The sequence below is a fragment of the Cyphomyrmex costatus genome, unplaced genomic scaffold, assembly GCF_001594065.2.
Source record: "Cyphomyrmex costatus isolate MS0001 unplaced genomic scaffold, Ccosl1.0 scaffold961, whole genome shotgun sequence".
NCBI classification, from domain to species: Eukaryota; Metazoa; Arthropoda; class Insecta; order Hymenoptera; family Formicidae; genus Cyphomyrmex; species Cyphomyrmex costatus.
In genome coordinates, this window is record NW_017280552.1 from 1 (window position 1) to 21,446 (window position 21,446).

Genomic DNA, 21,446 nt, shown 5'->3' on the forward strand with positions numbered 1-21,446 from the left:
GCCCCGGGGGGGGGGGGGGGGGGGTGAAAGTTACTTCGCGTGGGAAGTTTAACGTTTCTGGGTATCAATCATGAAACTTTTTTCCTAGGATAAAAGTGAAAAGTGAAAATTTTCTCCATTAACTTCAATGGTAAAAAATTTCATTTTTCACTTTCCATCCTAGGGAAAAAGTTTTACGATCGATACCCTGAACAGGGAAAGGTGTAGAATAGTACTTAACATCATACATTTATAGCAGAAATAATACGTTAATTAAACTATGATTATTAATAACTTTAACGAAGGACGAGCGACGGCTACAACTTGTTGGAGGTTACTCAGAGTCATGACCTTGACAACATATGTCAAGGTCAAGACGATCGGAGTTGCTTCCGTTATTGTAAACATTTACCAAATTATATGGTAATTTATTTATCGGATAAACAAAAGAGTAAAAGAGTAAGAGCATAACAGATAAAAGAGCAAGACAGTGCACTGAAGTTCAGCTTACTGCCTCACTTTCTTTTCTCTTATGAAAGATGGAACAACCAAGCCTTATTGTTGTAAACTAACTAAATTCAAATTAATAACAGCAAAACGTGAATTTAAAAGTTAAGAAATTAATTTCTGTCCATATAATTTGAGTGCTAAAAAAACATTCTTTTGCTGGATTTTGTTGACTATTTAGGTTTTTACCAAGATATGGCAAAGTAATGAAGTCACTTATTGATGGCAAGCTAAAAACACATCAACAATATCAAACGATCATCGATGAGTATCATGCTCGACCAGAAAAAACAGATAACTTCCTTGCAGCTTTCGATGAGGCAATGAATACCAATGCGAATAATGAACACTTCACACAACAGCAATTTTATCATTTGTTAGCCGACCTTTATGGTGCAGGCGTCGATACTACTCTCACAACTTTTCGTTGGTTCCTCCTGTTCATGGCAGCATATCCGGATGAGCAAGTACGTTTTTATCGTTAAATTTTTTTTTCGTATAAGAGATATCTTTTTAAGTATGTGAATATTTTTCTCGATAGAAGTCATCGATCCATTGTACAATCTTTTCGAATTCTATGTCTTTGTCTCTGTGCAGAAAAAAATTCAGGATGAAATGAACGAGCTATTGGGACAAAAAATACCCACTCTGGAAGACAAGCTACTTTTAATTCGACTTGAGGCAGCCATCGCGGAAACGCAAAGATTGCGGAGCGTAGTACCGGTCGGCATCCCTCATGGGACATTAGAGGTAATTATAGCAAGTGATAACAGACTAAGGGCAGTATTCATAGTGCATTCTTATTTTAAGACCATTTTAAGTAAGTCTTAAGATGTAAATGCAGCTGTCTAATTGGTTATTTATGACATCTTAAGACGGTCTTACATATAAGATCCGACTATAAATAGCGGGTCTCTGTGAAGTTAGCACCTCAATTTTAAAAATCGGAAATTTTAATAACAGTATTGCTTGCACCCGCAATAGTTCTAGAGATCCTGATAGGTTTCATCAATAGTATTGTTGATTTAGAATTTAAAAATTTTAAAAAATAAAAATATGCGGTGCTAACTTCGCGTGGCACCGCAAGATTTGAAAAAGCCGATTTTTATGACGGAATCTTACAGTACTTGAAGAGTACTACAGTTCCTGATCGATTATAACAATAGTACCGGCCATTAAATATTTTTAAATAAATTTTTAAAAAAAGAGCTCGCACCTCAACTTTCAAAAAAATTATTTTTTTTGCGCCATTTTGTAGTACTCGAAGAGTACTACAGTTCCTGATCGGTTTTAGTGACACTACCCACCTTTTTAATATGTTTAAACAATTTTTCGATCCGCGCGCTGGCACCACACATCAAGAGTAAAGTGCCTCCAAACAGTCAGTACTAGCCGACTTTTCGACTTTTTCCGACAGTACTACAAAATAGTTACAAAGAAATATGCAAGTGTCGACCCGAGTACTCTTCGTTTAATATGTTTAAATAATTTTTTAAGTTTTCCGCTGCCACCGCATGTCAAGAGTAAAATGCCCCTAAACGGCCAGTACTGGCCGACTTTTCGACTTTTTCCGACAGTACTACAATAGTTTCGAAGAAATATGCAGGTTTCGACGCGAGTACTGGCTGTTTAGAGGCATTATACTCTTGACGTGCGGTGCCAGCGGAAAAATTAAAAAATTATTTAAACGTATTAAACGAGGAGTACTCGGGTCGACACCTGCATATTTCTTCGGAACTATTGTAGTACTGACGGAAAAAGTCGAAAAGTTGGCCAGTACTGACTGTTTGGAGGCACTTTACTCTTGACGTGCGGTGCCAGTGGAAAAATTAAAAAATTATTTAAACATATTAAACGAGGAGTACTCGGGTCGACACCTGCATATTTCTTCGGAACTATTGTAATACTGTCGGAAAAAGTCGAAAAGTCGGCCAGTACTGGCCATTTAGGGGTACTTTACTCTTGACGTGCGGTGCCAGCGCGCGGATCGAAAAATTGTTTAAACATATTAAAAAGGTGGGTAGTGTCACTAAAACCGATCAGGAACTGTAGTACTCTTCGAGTACTACAAAATGGCGCAAAAAGAATAATTTTTTTGAAAGTTGAGGTGCGAGCTCTTTTTTTAAAAATTTATTTAAAAATATTTAATGGCCGGTACTATTGTTATAATCGATCAGGAACTGTAGTACTCTCCGAGTACTGTAAGATTCCGTCATAAAAATCGGCTTTTTCAAATCTTGCGGTGCCACGCGAAGTTAGCACCGCATATTTTTATTTTTTAAAATTTTTGGCCTAAATCAACAGTACTATTGATGCAACCTATCAGGAACTCTAGAACTATTGCGGGTGCAAGCAATACTGTTACTAAAATTTCCGATTTTTAAAGTTGAGGTGCTAACTTCACAGAGACAAATAGCGGCCCTCTCAATTCTGTAGAATTGGAAAAAAATAAGAAATAAATTAAGAGTCAACAGTGAATTGTGAAACTGAAACTGTGTCCGCTTTTTCTCGCTTATGTGCTGTAAGCTTTATTTTATTGCTCATTATATGCGGAAGAAAAATAAAATGATGCTTACAGCATGCTTATCCATCGTCTACAATATGTAAAATTAGAGTAAAAAATTGACCAATCACAGTTGAATCTGAAAAAAATAATCGACTATGACCAATTAATTCAAAATAAAAATTGAGATAGACTCAATGATTTGCATTTAGGATACACAAATAGGTAATTACGATGTGCCGAAAAACACCATGGTTGTTCCATTGCAATGGGCTATTCATACAGATCCTTCGTACTGGCGTGACCCGCTTTTATTTAAACCCGGGAGATTTATTGCTGAGGATGGAAGCCTCATCAAGCCAAAAGCCTTTCTACCGTATCAAGCAGGTAAATTTAAGTGGGGAAACAAAATCACCCAGACAGCACAAAGTGTATACAAAATATTTAAAATATTTAAAATGTTTTATAAATATTCTCTGTGCAGTCTGAGCAAAAATGATGTGTAATCTCATATAATACTAAACGTACATTGTTGTTTTATGCAATATAATAGGTAAACGTATGTGCGTCGGTGATGAACTGGCAAAGATGATATTATTTCTGTTCGGCGCAAGATTTCTTCATTCATTCGTTATCTCCGTACCACCCGGTACGGATCTTGATTTGGAAGGCGAGTGCGGAATTACCCTGTTTCCGAAACCGTACCGGTTGATTTTTACACCACGACAATAAGTTTACATATACCTGCAACGATATTGTTTTTGTATTTTTGACATTATTATGTACAACAAAATACATTTGAATTTCATGGAAATATTATACGTATACTTTATTTTTTGTAAATAAATATATAATAAATATAAATATATATAATAAATACATAATGTTTAGTCAATAATCAATAACAATAAAAGGGTGAATTAAGAGTCAAATTAAAATTAAATTAAAAATAAAATAAAACTGTTAACATATTTAACTCTAAAATAAAGAATACAAACAGTATGTTAAAATGCGGTTTACAAAAAATTTTATCTTAAAACTAATTAAAAATTAATGCTTAAAATTACAAGTTTCGACTCTATATTGAGTCCTCTTCAGACTTCGAAGTAATAAATCATGTTTAAGAATAAAATTGTAGTAGAAAATTATATATAAAATATGATTAAAATACATTCCTGTAAACATTAATCTAATAGGATATAAATTCATAATAAAATTTTAAAGATAAAATAGAAGATATAACACTTACGTGGTAAAAGGAATTTTAAAATAATCTTTTTAGAAGTTTAGAATAATAATATAGTTTAGAATAATAATATAAAATGTGGAAGTAATCCATTGCAACCAAGAAGACTAGAACCAGGAGAGTAAACTAGCGTGGTGGGGGTAGGTCAAAAAACGTCCGCGGTTATTCAGACAATGCGCAGTGGCATTGCACATAGTATGAAAGTTTGCGCATGCGCGCATCGGTTATAACCAAGTTCCTTGTTCTTAAACTTTTTCGATTTTCTTTTTCTTGAGGATTGAAACAATTTCGAACACAGCACACTCGCTTGGTCATCGTAAGTCACATAGGATAAATTTTTGGCACGTTTTATCTTTTTTAATTTAATCAAACAGAAACAAGGTTTGTTTGATATGCCCAGTTACGAATTGAAAACGACTATCAGAGCGACAGAGGACTAATGAAGCGCAAGAGTAGGGGAAGTTATCCGCCGTCACTTTTTGGCCTACCCCCTCTACCGATATTTGACCGAGTTCACTCTCCTGGTTCTAGTCTTCTTGATCAGAGCGACAGAGAGGATTAATGAAGCACAAGAGTGGAGGAAGTTATCCGCTGTCACTTTTTGGCCTACCCCCTCTACTGATATTTGACCAAGTTTACTCTCCTGGTTCTAGTCTTCTTGATTGCAACCAACTAAAGATGACTTCATGTTAATTATAGAGGCCTTACAGACGGATCGAAACAAATTGAGCCGAAAGACAATTAAATGATATTACAAGATCATATTTTATTTACAATGGGAATATACGCTTTATAGAGACCTTCAGTATCAGTTTGTAAATTTAAACTATGTTTTTGTTTTTTAATACACTGTAAAAAATAAAATGTTAATTTTAACTCAAAGACATTGAGTGGATTTTTTAAGAGTTAAAATTAACATTTTATTTTTTACACTATATTAAGTATCTCAGACACTATGGTTCTTCATCTAGAATTTTAATATCATCCCATTGAAAATCATGATCGTAATTTAATCTATGCTCAGTAATAACCGATCAAGTGGATGTGTTGTGTCTGATATGACTAAAATGTTCGTTAATTTTAGTTTTTAATTGTCTTCCCGTTTGTCTGACATAAGAAGCATCACAATCGTTACACTGGATTTTATATACCACATTATTTCTGGATGTATAGGGACGTGCATCCTTTTGTACTTTAATATATTTACGCATTTTGTTAGGACTATAAAATGATACTCTGATATCATTGTTATTTAAACGCTTAAAATTTTCTGTATGTGAAGGTATGAATAGTACAGTAAGTCAAGAAGTCATTTTTTTATTGTCATCAATGTTGTTGGTTCTTTGATTTACTTTTGATGTATGATTATTTTTTGTCAGGTGTTTTAATAAAGAGTTACAGAATAGGGTCTCAGGCAAATTTTTCGAGGACAAAAATTCAATACATTTCGAACAAATGTGCTTAACTTAATTTGTAACCTTTTTCAGATTTGCTGCTACAATTTATTGCAACGCAACAAGGCATCTTAAACTATATTTATACCACGTACTAATCGTACTATAACCTATCAGTCAAGTGGACCCAAAATGGCGGATAGGAATATCTACATCTCTAGTTCCTTACGCATAAACCATATATGATACATAAAGAATTTGATTGGTTCATTGACTCATGCATAAAAAAATGGGCCAATGAAATTCCTTATGCACATGCTTTATGCGTTATGCAAAAGTGTATGTTTCTCGCCTAATACTGTGTAACACTGTTTAAAACGCACATTACGCACATTATACAAATAAGTAATCGTGAAGAAATGGGGAGATCCTGTTGCATTAAAGGATGTAAATCGGGTAAGATAATAGGTCTGTTCTTTATTGCTGAACTTTTGCACTAGTTCATCTTTCTTCCTTTTCTCTCCAGGAGAAAGGAAAAGGAAAAAAGATGAATTGGTGCAAAAGTTCAGCAATAAAGAACAGATCTAATTCCGTCACATGGGATTCCAACAAATAAAGAACGTCGCAAGTAATGGCTAAATATTTTAAATCTGAATATTACCGATGAAAGTATAAAACAGTTAAGAATTTGTCACAAACATTTTCATGACGCAAAGATTATTCATGCAACCCAAATTATCGAAGATTAACAAATACTCCTGTTCCATGTATACAAGTGGAATGCACAGAAGATCATGGGCAAGAAGTGTATACGCAATTGCATGAGCAACAAGAAGTACTTGAACAACATGCGAGCGGCAGCTCTATTGCATTTTAGTTCCTCAAAGGCCGGGCACGATTTGTAGAGGCGCTGAAACACTGTCAACACGAATAACTATAGAAGTTTACCGGCCCTGCCGGGGCCTGCAAGCTGAGGCCAAAACTGAGGTTGTGCTTTTAGTAACCGCGCGAATCGCGTGGCGCCGTTATCGCTGAAAAACGAAGTATGCTGTCACAAATGTAGCCAAAATCTATGCTCTAAGCAGCTCTAAGCCTATCCAAGCTCCAAGCCATTTTCAGTTCTGAAGAACCACTCGACCGCGGTGGACACGTTTCGGATTGGATGCATTCCATTTTATATTTTTGGAAGTGTTAGGTACCCACCACAGACTTCTATATAGAAGTCTGTGGTACCCACACACACACACACACATGATGTGTAAATTCCGACCGAGCAATCTCCCTGTGGTGCACATCGGATAACGCGAATGCTGGCAGTAATGCCCAAAATCTTGCAAAATGTAAGGTTCTCTTTGGAAGCTGATAACTCAGCTTCTAGACATGCTAGATAATGATCGTGGTCTCGTTTTAAAGGAAACATTTCTAACTTTAAAATGCATGTAATAAGATTTTTCGGCCTGTTCGTATTTTGCCCGTGAAAATTTGGAAAGTCGCGAAATTTTTAGAATTTTAACACGACCTGCTTCTGATCTTCGTGAAAAAGTCCCATTTGATGGGACGACAAATATTATATTAACTTTTTTAAAGAAGAAGTTTCACCCTTTAAAACGCGACCAGAAAAATTATCCTACGATCTCTGGAAGCAGAGATACAGTTTCTTAAATATCGACAAAATTTGTAGGTTTTAAAGTGATCCCCTAATTGTTGTGCGTAGTGTATTATATAACGAAAGAGAGTGAAATACGACGAAAGAAATGGGGTGATGGGGGCGGCTGATGGGGGAGGGGGAGGGGCAGAGTGAAATACCGCGAAAGAGAGGGGTGGTGGGGGTGGTTGGTAAGGGGGGTAGGAGGTCCGGTGGGTCGAAGATGGTGGAGGTACGAGTGAAAGGTAAGAGAGGATGTTAAAAAGTTTTAATGTGGCCTTCAAGGCGGACAGAGAAAAAGGAGAAGGAGACACGTTTCTTAATTTTTCATAAAAATCACCACTTTTTCGACCACTTGTATCTCCAGAACGGCTTGACCGATTTTAAATTTTTTTGGCTCAAATTACTCGTGGCGATGCCGTCTTTCATGACATATAACGTTCGATTCAAAATTTTTTATATTTTAGTAGTTAATAGTTATGCAACCCCCAAAAATGGACTTTGGTTGCTCGGGATAAGAGACTTTATAGTGTCTTTTAGTTTTTGAACATAACCGGAGACACTACCGCGTCTCCTGATATATATATATATATGTATATAATATATATATAGATAATATAATTATGAACGCGTTACCTCATAAAAATAATTAGTTACCGTTACCGTTCTTTTTCCTGAAAAGTAACTCGTTACCGTTCCTCTACTAAAAAATATAACGAGTCGTTATTTTTTTCGTTATTTTTTTTATACTTATAGAATATTATATGCAGATTTTTGCAGTAAATAAAAAAAATATAACAGAGAATTCTATCTTCTAGTAGAAGAATAAAGGTCAAAAACTGAAATAAATTTATGTATATATATATAAATTCTCAAATAAATTATTTACAAAATTATTACTCACAAATTAAATAATGCAGAATATTGCGTCGTGCAAAATCGTATCAACTGTCATTACATGATACGAAATATGTACTCGTATCTCAAACTACAAACACATCGCGGTATATCGTGGCACGTCGTGGCACATCGCGATCGCGTACAATTCCGCTCGAAACGATAAAAAATCGATTGAAATATACAGTACATCGTGTCATTGGGTTTTTTTCATCGACTCAACTAGACTACTGAACTGATATTATACGCAAGAGGAGAACTCAGAACATTAGAACACATTTGCACATGTACACAGCATGGACGCCACCATAAGACCGATAAGACTCCACGTTTCGCGCCGTTATTGGAACCGCGTGCCCGATGCCTGGCATGACGCTCGCTCGGCTCTCCAATTACGAGCTTTTTGTACAACTGAAGGAACTCGTAATGCATGAGCAGCGGAACTATTCCTTTAGCGATTCAACAATCGCTTGTTGAAAGGACTGCGCGCGCAGCGCATGCAAGCAGCAGAAAGCTACAATAAAGCAAGGAACCTAACTTACATAACGATGAAAGTAACTAGTGAAATCGTTACCATTACCTCAAAAATATAACTGCGTTACCAAAAACGTTACTCAGAAGAAAATATAACGCCGTTACTGAAAAAAAGTAACTTGTAACGGTAACGACGTTACAAATAACGCGTTACTTGCCAACTCTGCATGAACGTTTGCAAACATCTTTTTTTAATCGTATGACAGATTTACCGAATTTATCATATTTGCACAAATACTTGCAAACGTTCATACCTATCTCGTGGATACCCGGCATAACAGTTTCTGAATGTAAAACAAATGTAAACCAAATATTTAGCAATATTTACATTTTTAAGTTATAATATTATTAGGTTTGTTCGCGTTGCTTGCACTTTTTGCACTTACCATATTCGCTTTCTCTCTTTTTAACGCCGAATATATATCTATCTCATTTTAAGTGCAAAATTATTTGGGGATTTCATGCAACGCGAACAGACCTATCACTGTGCAATGCAGCTTCTTCTGCGTTCGCGCATGCGAAATGTACGTACTATGACTGCCTTCGGGGAGCGCGCTATCAGCGTTAGCAGTGTCACTATGTGCCCCGTCAAAAACTGTCATTATCTGCGCCTGAGTGTCGATAAATATCACAAAGGCTACAGAAATTATTCGAGAACTCTAAAAATTTTGCTATGCATGTCAGAAGCGCGAAAAACAAGTAAACGTACTACCATAAATAACATTTCACTGTACGTTTTTTTATTAACATTGAAATTATTGCGTTTAACTATCACACAAAACTCAATTTTACATGATTTTGATGAACTCAAAACTTTAGAGTGTAAGACATGATATGTTTTCCACTATCGCGCTACCGTCTTATCGGCAAATTATAATATTTTGTACGTCTGAAACTGTTTTCTTTCATATGTGGTTTACAACGGGATCGAATAAATAGCGCTGGGTGATGTTTTATCATTATGTGCCTCTGCCCCACTCTCCCTTACATAATTTGCAAATCGCAAAACGTAGTTTGCAAACGCAGATGCAGAATGAAGATTTGCATTTGTTTTTTTATTGCGCACGGTTGGTCTTATTCTGCATGTATCTTGCGGTGACCACCATTCTTAAAAGAGAGAATAAAAGATTTACTCTTATAATAATTTGAATAAAATGTTGTTCAACTAATCTGTTTTATGCTTTGAAGATTTTTTAAATACATACAATGTACATTGACTAGAAGAGCTAAGAAACTTTAAGTTATTATACAAATAAAGAATATCATACATCATGGAAGATAAGAACAGTAACAGATATAAAAAAGAAAAAAAGAAATGAAAAAGACAAAGAAATATTAAAATGCCTATAGGTTCATCCTTTTCTTTGTACAGTATTTTTGTACGTTCCGAGGATATCTTTACTCTACTATACGCGTAATTCAATTTTTACACTTGTGTCAAATACTCTGGATGAAGTTAAGAAATAAAGTGCTTTGATTTTACAAATGTGTTTCAGAAAATATATTAACGAGATCAGTATAGCGACCGCTGCAGGATGTCAGATGTGTGTCCGCGTGCCGGTTTATAGCGTGATTGCGAACCACAGCAGTTAAATTTCGACATTGATAAATATTTCAGACTGCCGATATTAAAAAGAACGCTTTTTATTAAAAACGCGCGGAGTGAGGTGAGTAGCGAAAAAAATGTTTACCCTATGGAAATGGAGCGGCACTTATTTGCACGCACCTCGTATTTTACGCATTGGTACATTTTTACCACCATACGTTCTCAATACGAAGACACAGGCCCGTTAAAATGTCAATCACGATCATGGGCATTAGGAGATGATTTTACATAAACCGCGCTGCCCGCCCCTTCGCTTAATTCGCTCTTTCTTCGTCTCTCTCTCTCTCTCTCTCTCTCCCCCCCCCCCCCCCCCACACACACACACACACACACACACACACTTCTTTTTCTCGCATCGGATTCATGAAATTCCGTCAGCGTTATGCAACATACATTTTTATCTCACAATGTAGTGGCCTTGGGTGAACTACAAGCGCACCGTTCACCTTCTGCCGAAATTGGCTGCGTTTCCTTCAACTATTTCTTTGTTGTCGAAAAATTGGTAGAAATTTTCTTATATTATTCTCTAAACATCGAAATTGATTACGTTTTCTATCTATTCCTTTGACGCACAAGAATATCGCAGAAAATAAAGAAAATGAAAGCTGTAAGGATAATAGCACGTATAAAATAAGCATTATGTAGCATAACATCAGATTAACGGCTATCCAACATAAAGTACCATATTGACTTACATAATATACATTAGTTCTGATCTTATATTAGCTACAGTGTACTATCTTACTTTTAAGAATTTTAACATTTTCTCTATAAGAGGAAGAGAAAAGGTCAAGATTCCGAAATCGAAATGGATGATAAATGTATCGTTTCTTCCTATTTCTCGAAAATATATTCTATGCATTTTAAGTATTATTGCGGAATTGCAGTGTGAACACGAATCGCTCATTAAATATAAAATTACACAATATACGTAAAATAACACTATAAAAGAATCAATTAATTTTAATAAATTTGTTTATTTTTATCAATCTAATATAAATTATATCTTTATCGTGGGTACAGTAAAGTAAATGACATTATTCCTATCGATGGTAAGATACACAAGGAAATAAATTAATAATTTTTACTAAAAAATATTGTATTTGATGTTGAAGATCTGAAGATGGCTCAATATAGAAGCCGAAACATGTAATTCTAATATCAATATCATATTATATTGTTAAGAAAATCAATCTTCTATTTTATTTTCGTAATAAAAAATTTTTTTTTAACATGACATATAAGATTAGTTTTAATTTTTTACTCTTATGCCCTTTATTCATTTTTAAATTTATTTATTAACAAGAGTCCTTTATACATAATTTTAGTAATATTGTAAATAATTAATACATTAGAAATTTGAAGCGAATGTAAATGTATAAGTAGTATAGTTTACAAGATGTATTATATAAAACTGATGAACAAAACAAAATGTCAATTAGTTCTTATATGGATCGGTTAACTTTTTGATAGATCATATTGCGATAGCCGAACTTCTATCGAGAGAAACCCAAACGATCTGGGTCATAAAAAACTCTGCTCTAACATACTTTCAACTTTGTGCTTAAAAAAAAAGAAAATAAACCACAAAACGCCTCTTCCTGCTTTATTGAGCCAAGCCTTGAAGCAACGGTTCTTCATAAACTTTCTGTCTTTACTGTGGCAGGCCAGTTGGTACTCGACCGACTCTTCGGCGAGAAAAGGCCACGAAGTTACATACCGAAGTGCGAAGTAAAAGGGCCCTTACTGGGGCAGCAAGCGCCACGTGTCGCGGTTGCACACCTGGGACACCAATGCTTTTTCATATAGTACGATATTGCAGGAAATACGCCATTATCAATGCACTGTCCCTGGGACGTACTGGCGTGAGCTGACCTTACGTAACTTGTACACGGTTTGGGGCCACTTGACTCTCGTGTCATTAACCTTACTCAGCGTAATGTACTCAGCGATGATATTTCGTTAGAAACCCAGAACGCGCGAGTTTCTCTTATGTAACCGTGCGCCAAGTGTGTACGTCTCTCGTTCTGCAATGCCACATGAATCTTACATATCGTTCGTACAAGACAATACACGGGATTATTGACAGAGAGAAGCAGTAAATAATTACCCTAACAGATCTACAAATTTTTCTTATTCTTCAAATTATAACATTTGTTCAAAAATTCCAAGAATTGTCGAAACTTTCTGTGTGACAATATCGATTTAATGATTTTAATTGACAATTACGCTCAAGCTATAATAAACCATTAATTATAGCTAACAAAAATCTTAAAGACAGCGCTCAACTGATATCTAAATATATGACGGAATATCTTGTTCCCTTTAATTCATTGTTTAACATTTAACATTTAAATAGGTTTCATAATTATCATTAATATTACAAAAATGTTCCAGCAAAAAACACGGCACGTTTTTTATTTCAATTTTTAACACTAATTACGGCTTTCTTTTTAATATGTACTCAGTTAAAGTAAAGTAATTAGCGAGATTGGATTTATTCATGATTACGAATGATTGTACGAATTGAAAAGTGTCTTACCAAATGCGAGGCTGAACGAATCAGTGGAAGAGAAAGCTAGGCCCAATTTAATACTCTTTCGTAGGTTCCGAGTCCTCGAAGTATTGAGTAGTGGCAGGAAGGGATGAGCGCGAGATCAAAGCCGAAGGTTGATGCATGCAGCTGAAGAACCACAATTTTTTTTACTCATCTTTAAGAATCCGGTTTCAAACGAAATTTTTCGCGATAACAATCGATAACGAATTCGATTTCTTGGAATATTCGGCTGATAAATATTCGGTTCGTCATTACGAATGACGTTTCCTTGCGGTATTTCTAACCGAAATCTTTAGCGTTATTTCTATGCATTTAAAATAATACTGTTATTTTGTTGCCAAAAATAATAAGATATACTTGAATACGTTCATTATTTTATAATTTAAAGAATATAAAATCAAAGAATCATTATTTTGTGCTGTATTTTTTAAAAAGCTGCTTATAAAATCTTTTCAAAATCCGCAAAATAAATGTCAATTCTGATTAAATTTTTTAAAATGAATTCTTATTAATAAAAATAATATCTTTAGTGATTGTGTGTGGTGGTAGGGATGAATAAATCGAACGATCATTTTAATTGTACGATATCTTTATTACAAATAGTAAATACAAAAGAAAGAAAAACATAAAATGTTCTTCGCTGTCGACAAGTGAACACAATACGGCATTCTGTAATTCATGCATGCTAAAGTAATACTAATTAATGCTCTATCGGATACTTAAATAAGGGAGCTTTGCGCGCACGGCATCTACCCCGTGGAAGTGAGTCCATCAGTCGTCGAGTACGCTTAAATTTATAAATAAGGGTACACATTTTGGACTCGAGCTTCTAATCTTAGGATCGAGATCAGAACCGTTATTGCGTGACTTCTCGCCGATTTTAGGATGCACAGCCTGAGATATCTTTGGGAAATCTCGGATTAGACGACGTCACAATGATTCATCGGCCGTACATCCAGGTTTCTTAGATTTACAGTCTCAGTCCGCGCTCGTACCCGAGTCGTGTAGCGACCGATAAATCTGATCGATATTCATTCTATCATTTCCAAACGTTCACCGTACCGCGCAGCGTTGCGCGGTCGTCGAATGGCAGATGTCGCAACGAAATCTCAAAACGGATCTCACAACGACTTTCACGAAAATTGCTCACGGGCTTGGGCCGTTTTTGCTCGAGCGATTCGTGGATCAGCCGACACTGGAGTAGCTTATTGCACAGTTAGAAAAATTATTAGAAAAGTCAACGCGATATTGGCACGAGTAGTCTCGGGTACAAGGGCAGTCTCGCATTTTCATCAAACGGCACGTGATTCATCGACCAGTTATGTATGTACACGGAGAGAAGGATTTCTTAAAATTTACCCTGAAAATATAATAATTATGGTACAATACAATAAATTTAAAGATTTTTACCATGCACTTCAGTAAAATTAATCATACTTATTTTATATTTTATTGTAGTTTTATTAATGTGAGAGATTTACATAAAAATTCTTCGAAATATTATATAATATAAGTTGTCCCACGATTACTATATTTTCAGGGTAAATTTTAAGATATAATTCTTTCCGTGTAATATTAAAATCATTCAACATGCATCAAACGCATACGCGACAATCGAAATTATCATATATTTACATACGAAAATATACTGTCTTTCTCTCTCTTTATCTTTCTCTTGCTTACTATCTTTCTCTCTGACTTAATATATAATAGATTATTATTATTATTATTATTATTATTATTATATTCGGGAGAGCGGTCGATGTAGTTTGATCGCGTTTGGAGTTATTAACGTCGTTTATGTGACAGCTCTCGACGAGACACTCTGGTGAGAGTCACGATTGGCGTATTTTATTTAGTTATTATGCATGAAATCAGTTGCATTTGGAATTGTTAATATTGTGAAAGAAACGGTAATTATCAACACACATGCGAGATATCCCGTTGAGAGCCACAATGTAGTACAATAAAGAAAGAAGGTAGAATTAGATACAATTGCTGTCGAAATTTCCGAGACACGTCGGAATCCTGTCAATTTTGCCGATCTAGATTAAACGCGTATATACGCATAAGGTGAAGAGCAAGAATGAATAGGAGTAAAGTAATATTTGCAAAACAATAAATACTTATAAATGGGTCTCCATCTTGGCACGCATAGTGGATGAAGTATCAGCACGTGACTTGAAAATTCTCTTCTTTCTGTTCGCCTCTCTTTCGGCAATAGGAACAAGTACCGTACCCGCATTTTAAAGTTTGTTTTTTTAGAACACTTAATGACTGCCAACGTTACGTACAGGTCCATTGACAGAGATCTCATTGTTGTCACAGTCCATCAAGTTCAGATCTCTTTTCAGTAAACAAACAGTAAAAGGTTTCGGTGACACCGTTATGCCATTATTACCCTGTAGACTGGGCAATGCGACACCTTCAGGCACGTGCAAGTTAAATTTATGCAGTAGTGAAGTAAAGAACAGGAAAATCTCCATGCGTGCCAACACGTCGCCCAAGCACTTTCGTCTACCGACTCCGAAGGGCATAAAGAAATTCGGCTTATACACCTTACCCTCGGCGTCTAAGAAACGACTGGGCCGGAAGTCTTCCGGCTTGTCCCAGAGTTCCGGATCCATATGCACCGCATACAACAATGGTATCACGCTAGTACCGGCTGGCACCATATAGCCATTTATCATTACATCCCTGTAACAATAATTAATCGTTGGAAAATTTTTGTATTTTTGTGAAAAAGTCTGCTAGTTATAATTTTTATGTAAAGTAGTGAACATTCATATATAAAAAGAATCAGGGTTAGATAATAACTAATTACAACATTAAAAGTTAATAAGAAATTAGAACATTCTGATCTCAAAACTAATTTTTTTAAATTAACTTTTTTTGAATTATTATAACATAAGTTATAATAATATATATATTCAATCTTAAGTTAACTCTTATTAAGATAATTTTATTAACCCATTAAGGCCTAATACAGCCGTGATAGTGAACATAAAATCGAACGGCACTTTAATTTTTTAAAAATGAGCATTTATTTAAACAATTTCTTTAAACAATCAATTTAGCAAAATGAGAAAATACGGGTAATTTTTTTTCGTTGATGCTATGAATCACGTATTTAGTTTGGCGCTATCACGACTGTGTTAGGATTAAGACACAAACCTTAATGGGTTAATATTATAATAATAAATCATTAACTTCAAAAATTTAGTGTAAAAAGAACATTAAATTATCCAATCCTGATAAAAATAAATTTAACATATATATCTCTTATATTAAATGAATTTAAGAAATGTGAAACGTGAAATTACTGAAACGCTTTAAAAAATATATTAAAATAATATAATTTGCATGTATTTATTAAATGTATTAAATGTATTAAATTGTAGAATAACGGTGTTGATTTTACTCTATAACAGGAGTAAGGCTGACTATATATCTCGACATGATATCTCGGCGTTAAATCCGATTTATATAAAGCTCATTCATTAGTGACAAACTGATTGCAAGCTTCTTGCGTTAGTCGATCTTGAAGCGTCACTTTTAAAATTGACGCAACAAGTTTGCGGTTTGCAACTTGCGTTTAATTGAGATAATATGTAAAATAATCATTATTGACATAAATAAATATTTATTGATATAATATTAAAAGTTACACTAGTTATTTGTTAAAAATTTCTATTTTTTTTTAATTCGATATATTTTTTCCAACTCAAGGATAATATTTTTAGGAGATTCCAATAGTGGAAATTAATTAATTAAAAATAATTAAAACACTTTGAGAGAATCAGGACATATTTTTCCAGCGTCATCGATAATAATTAGCTCATTTTATTAGTCATTTTCTAAATGATATATTTCACGTAAAATTTAATTGTTGTGTTTAATCTTTGATAATCACGTTTTCAATGGTTATCAACTATACGAGATATCAATTTACTCATGAAGTCAACTTGACTTTTTATACGTACGCACATGCGTACGTCATGCTCTTTCTGGCCGCGTTCTTCGCGAAGAAGTGAAACCATGTCGCTGTTTCTAACGGTAACTGCTACTTTTATGAGCAATCATTGCTAACAAGTATTCTTGATATCGAACCTAAGTATCGAATCCAATTCACCTGCTCCAGTTCCAATAAGCTTTTTGTACGAGAAACAGCTTTAAGGTCATTAACCTTAAGCGCCTCGAACCAAAGGCGGGGCTGTCCGACCGAAAACGCGGGGCCACGTACTTTGTACTTTCACTTTTGCTTGCCGAATATAATCATCCAAAACGACTGTGCTCGCGCGCGCGGAGTTCTGAACCCGCTCTTAGCTCAGAGAGAAAGGGAAAGGGCTAGCCATTTGACGCGAAGAAATGGACGGCGAAGATGATATTTCGAAGGATGTAAGAGCAATATAAGAGCAATAAATCAAAAATTAATTTACCGTGTAGTAGCGTGCGTAGTGGCAAGTGGTACAAGATTGGATCTGCGAAGAATCTCTTGAATCGTCGCCTCAGTGACTGGAAGGTGGGGAACATCATTCAATGTGGGTAATCTTCTTCTTCCTACGACTTGATCCAATTCATCCTGCACTGCTTTTGCTGCTTCCGGATGATGCAACATGAAAATCACCGACCACTCGAGGGTGCTCTTCACGGTTTCCATACCCGCGGAGAAGAGATCGCCCATAATTTGTTGCATTTGACGAACTGCGTAAAGAAAAGAGCTCAACCATTAAAAATAGTGTTCGCGTTATACATAAATCGTTAAATTATATAAATATAATGTTATTAATATTGTTTGTAGTAATATACATAATTCTTTGAAAAAAATCGACTTCTACTCACCCTTATTTTTTCCATCAAAAAGCTGATCTTCTTGATTTTTTTCCTCAGCTTTCTCAATTTCATACAGATAGGCATCGAGGATATCGTTAATGTTATTCTTGTCGTACGCTGTTTTATGTTCATTGATAACTTCTTGAAAAAAGTCAGCCATTTCCGATCGATTTTGTTCGATTTTATTTCGAATGCCATTATTCCATGGTATGTAACGCAATATCGGTATATAATTTGCAAATGTCACTTTAGCGAACAGTTTGAATCCTTCGTTAATGAGGTCCATAAACCTTTTGAATTTCGGGTCGCCGTGATAGAAACGCAATCCCATTGTAATCGAGCAGATCACATTACTGATCGCAACAGCGAGAGAGGACGTTAAAGATGTAGGTACTCCATGTTTCATTTCCAACCTCTCAAGAAATACCTTGACTTCGTGCTAGATTAAAAATTATGATCGTTTATTTCACAGAAATTTGTATAAAATTTTTTGAAAAATTTTGGGAATATAAAATATTTTTATATATTAGGTATATAAATAAGTTTCCGCCGTTTTTTCATCAAAAATTGGGCATTTATTGTGAAAGAACGGTACCTAATGTTTTATTCGAAGTATTGTCCATCGCTAGCCACTACTTTTTCCCATCTTTCTGGTAATTGGTGGATTCCACGTCAAAAAAACAAAAACCGTCGAAACTATGTTCTTTGTCTTCGACGTCAAATTCACCGTTCTTAAACTTTTGAAATCACTCACGGCAACTTCTCTCACTTAAGGCCTGACCATATGTTTGTTCAAGCAATCGATGCGATTCAGCTGCAGATTTCTTCAAATTAAAGAAGCTCCCGCAAATAACGCTTATTCGGCTCAAAACTCGACATTTTCACACGAAAAAAGATATATGATGCTGATACAAAATCGCTAATATTTCAAGGTTGTTGCCAGATGTCCAACCTTACGATATGACGTTTTACAGCAGACAGTTTTAACCATAACATATTTGTGGTGCTATCTTTTTTGAAACAGCGGAAACTTATTTATACTTTTAATATTTTATTTAAATATAGAATATTTTGTAAATTACGAGAAAATGTATATCATGAGTATCATACCTATATTTATATTACGTTGTTAAATTTTAAATGATATATTTTATGATAATATATTTTAAAATATATAATCAAATTTAAAAAATGTCACGCAAAGAGACGCTTCAATATTTATTTTAAAATTTTACACTATCTTACTTGTATATATAATATAAATCAACAAATTACAGATTTATTAATCTGATTTTAGTACTCACCTTAATCTTTGATTCCAAATTTTTGCCATTAAGGAAAGTCATGCCTAAGTTTTTAAGTTTATTGTGAAGAAATTTTCTCTGATCCTTCCACAGACTACCCTCCGAATTAATAATACCTGCAACAACAATAAAAGCGATGGTAAAACGCGGGATTCTCACATATACGGCGCATCTTTAGCGGAATCGTTTCCTTTTTACGGTATCAATTTGCTCACGGATTGAGAGAGAGAGAGAGAGAGAGAGAGAGATTGCAATACGTCGAAAAAAAAGTTAACATTGACCGAGAAGCAATCATGAAAATCCGCAACCGATTGGAAACGACGATTCGGAAAATACAGAAACGATCACGGAAAAGAAATCACTCATGAAGTTTTCTCAAATATTACGTTTTAATTTTATTATCGCTAATTTCGCGTAACAGACGTATTGAAAAAAAAAAAAAAGTTTCAATATCAGAGCCGGCATTGAGAATAATCCGAATACGCGGCACGAGAGAAGAACTTCCGATAAAATTAATAAAACGTTCGAAATTACGCGAAAGACGAACAAATCGACAGAGTGCTTTAACCCGTCTCGATGATACGAAAATTAAAGTCACATAAGATAAAAGAGTATTATTAAAATTAACACTTACCATATCCATCGAGGATGTTCATGAAGTCATTGTGTGGTCTGCCGGTGAATTCCTCACGTCGAAATGAATCGCGTATGATGCGATAATCACTCATTACGACGGTTAATTCAGAGCCGAGACTAACGCTGAATATGCTACCGTATTTCTTGGCCAGATCATTGAACTGCAGATGTAAAGCTTCCTTGAAGAAGGGTAAGTAGCCACATAACGGTAGCCCCCATGGACCAGGAGGTAATTTACGGTTGTACCTCAAATAGTCTATCAATTTCACCGTTATCAATGCGACACTGACGAATACCAAAAGACTGTAAAGATCTACGGTTCCAACAATTACGTGCCAAAACCAATGCCCGAATTTTATCAGCATCTCGTACGGTTCACGGACCACTGATTGATTAAAAATTTATGATATCGCGCTCGTGAATATCTGTCGAGTGTCTGTTGAGTGTCGTTGTGATCACTTATGTAAACCGCACGAAGTCTCGAAAAATAGAAAAGAGTTCCGTTTGCTCGAATATACTGTATCCATTCAACTCAACGTCTTTAAACGTAATGAAGTTGAAGTCTCTTACTATGTAGACTAAATCAAATATTGTCAAAAGAATGAATGGGAGAGGAAACTATCTGCTGCTAAGAAGTGGGAAGATGATGGAAAGGGAAAAAAGGAAAATCCGAGGAAGGAACCAATCAACTTAGAAGAGAAGGAGAAGAAAAGAGAGAAAGAGAGGGAAAAAAGTCGGTCACCGCCCCAACTGAATTCGTTACTCGTGAAACGTCGATCTGAACGAAAAGATTGAATACTTCGTATACCTTCTTGTCCTTGTCTTTATATAGTCAGAATCGTGTGCTATGGCCCCCCAACTGTCGAGTCCTCCCTTGGAGGGGTTCGAACGACAGAGAGAGAGAGAGAGAGAGAAAGAGAGAGAGAGGAACACCGTCGGCGGTGGGGAATCAGGAAAATAGGTGGGATCGTGTAAATTTACAAAGTGTTGAGCACTTTTGTTGGGGGATGACGAAGGCGGACCCTAAGAAACTTGGGCCTCGTTGGCTAAAGAATTAGACTTATGGTAAGTGGTGGGGAACTGCAAAGCTCTCCCCCCCCCTGCAAATTCCACTAAGTGGAAGCATCAATCTGCATAATATATAGATTGTAGATGTTGTAATGTGCGATGTATGTATCGTGTTGCGTCTCAGCAATGCATAGTTTCATTTGATAGATATGATGAACATCGTATAGGTACGTAAAAAATTATTTAAACGTGACCAAATATATCGCTTGTCAATAAAATGCATTGCTGATACATTACTGTTTTAATCGTTACACACATTGAGAGAAAATTAAAATTTATTAAATAACTTATTCAAACCGTACGCAAAATAGTAGCTGCATGGAATAATTAATAATAAAACATGTGCGTTGTTATTGAGCTATTATTGAATAGAGATATACACATAAATTTTTATAAAATATAGATAATTTAAACATTATCGCACACAACAATGATAATAAATAGATATAGATATTTTTATAAAAATTTTTTATATATACAGATAACGTTGCAATTAAAGATGTTATGATACTTTATCTTGTTTATTTATTCTTATAAAAGTAAACTAAAAGAAAAATGACTTAGAAATATTATATATATTAAAAACTTTATCTTACTATTCCCTATATATAAATCCTCATTCTGAGTACGTAAATAATAATCATTTAACTTATAATATACTGTATTTTTAATTTAATTTAAAATTTTAATTTATATAAAATATACATTTATAATTTAAAAAATATTAGTATGCAATT

At 34.9% G+C, this 21,446-nt stretch overlaps 2 protein-coding genes across 2 annotated transcripts; one reads left to right on the top strand and one right to left on the bottom strand.

The window, feature by feature from the left end:
• Positions 1-667: 667 nt before the first annotated feature.
• Positions 668-3,721, top strand: LOC108782024 (cytochrome P450 306a1; the record flags this gene model as incomplete). The annotated part of the gene is made up of 4 exons (XM_018550173.1): positions 668-953; positions 1,084-1,236; positions 3,202-3,376; positions 3,543-3,721. Coding segments are annotated over 4 exons (793 nt in total), but the record flags the coding sequence as incomplete, so codon positions are not given.
• Positions 3,722-15,138: 11,417 nt separating this feature from the next.
• Cyp18a1 (Cytochrome P450 18a1) lies at positions 15,139-20,154 on the bottom strand. The gene is made up of 5 exons (XM_018550177.1): positions 19,640-20,154; positions 19,006-19,121; positions 17,711-18,140; positions 17,308-17,572; positions 15,139-15,565 (listed from the first exon to the last, which is right to left on the bottom strand). The coding sequence occupies exons 1-5, from the start codon at positions 20,004-20,006 to the stop codon at positions 15,139-15,141; spliced, it is 1,605 nt and encodes a 534-aa protein (XP_018405679.1). The 5' UTR covers positions 20,007-20,154.
• Between the last annotated feature and the right edge of the window lie 1,292 nt (positions 20,155-21,446).

Excerpts from the sequence above, each read along its gene's own strand:
- Cyp18a1 (XM_018550177.1), bottom strand. The coding sequence starts at position 20,006 with ATGCTGATAAAATTCGGGCATTGGTTTTGGCACGTAATTGTTGGAACC. Across the intron at positions 18,141-19,005 it reads ATTTGGAATCAAAGATTAAG|CACGAAGTCAAGGTATTTCT; the intron begins GTGAGTACTAAA and ends TTTTTAATCTAG. Across the intron at positions 17,573-17,710 it reads TTTTGATGGAAAAAATAAGG|TTCGTCAAATGCAACAAATT; the intron begins GTGAGTAGAAGT and ends TTCTTTACGCAG.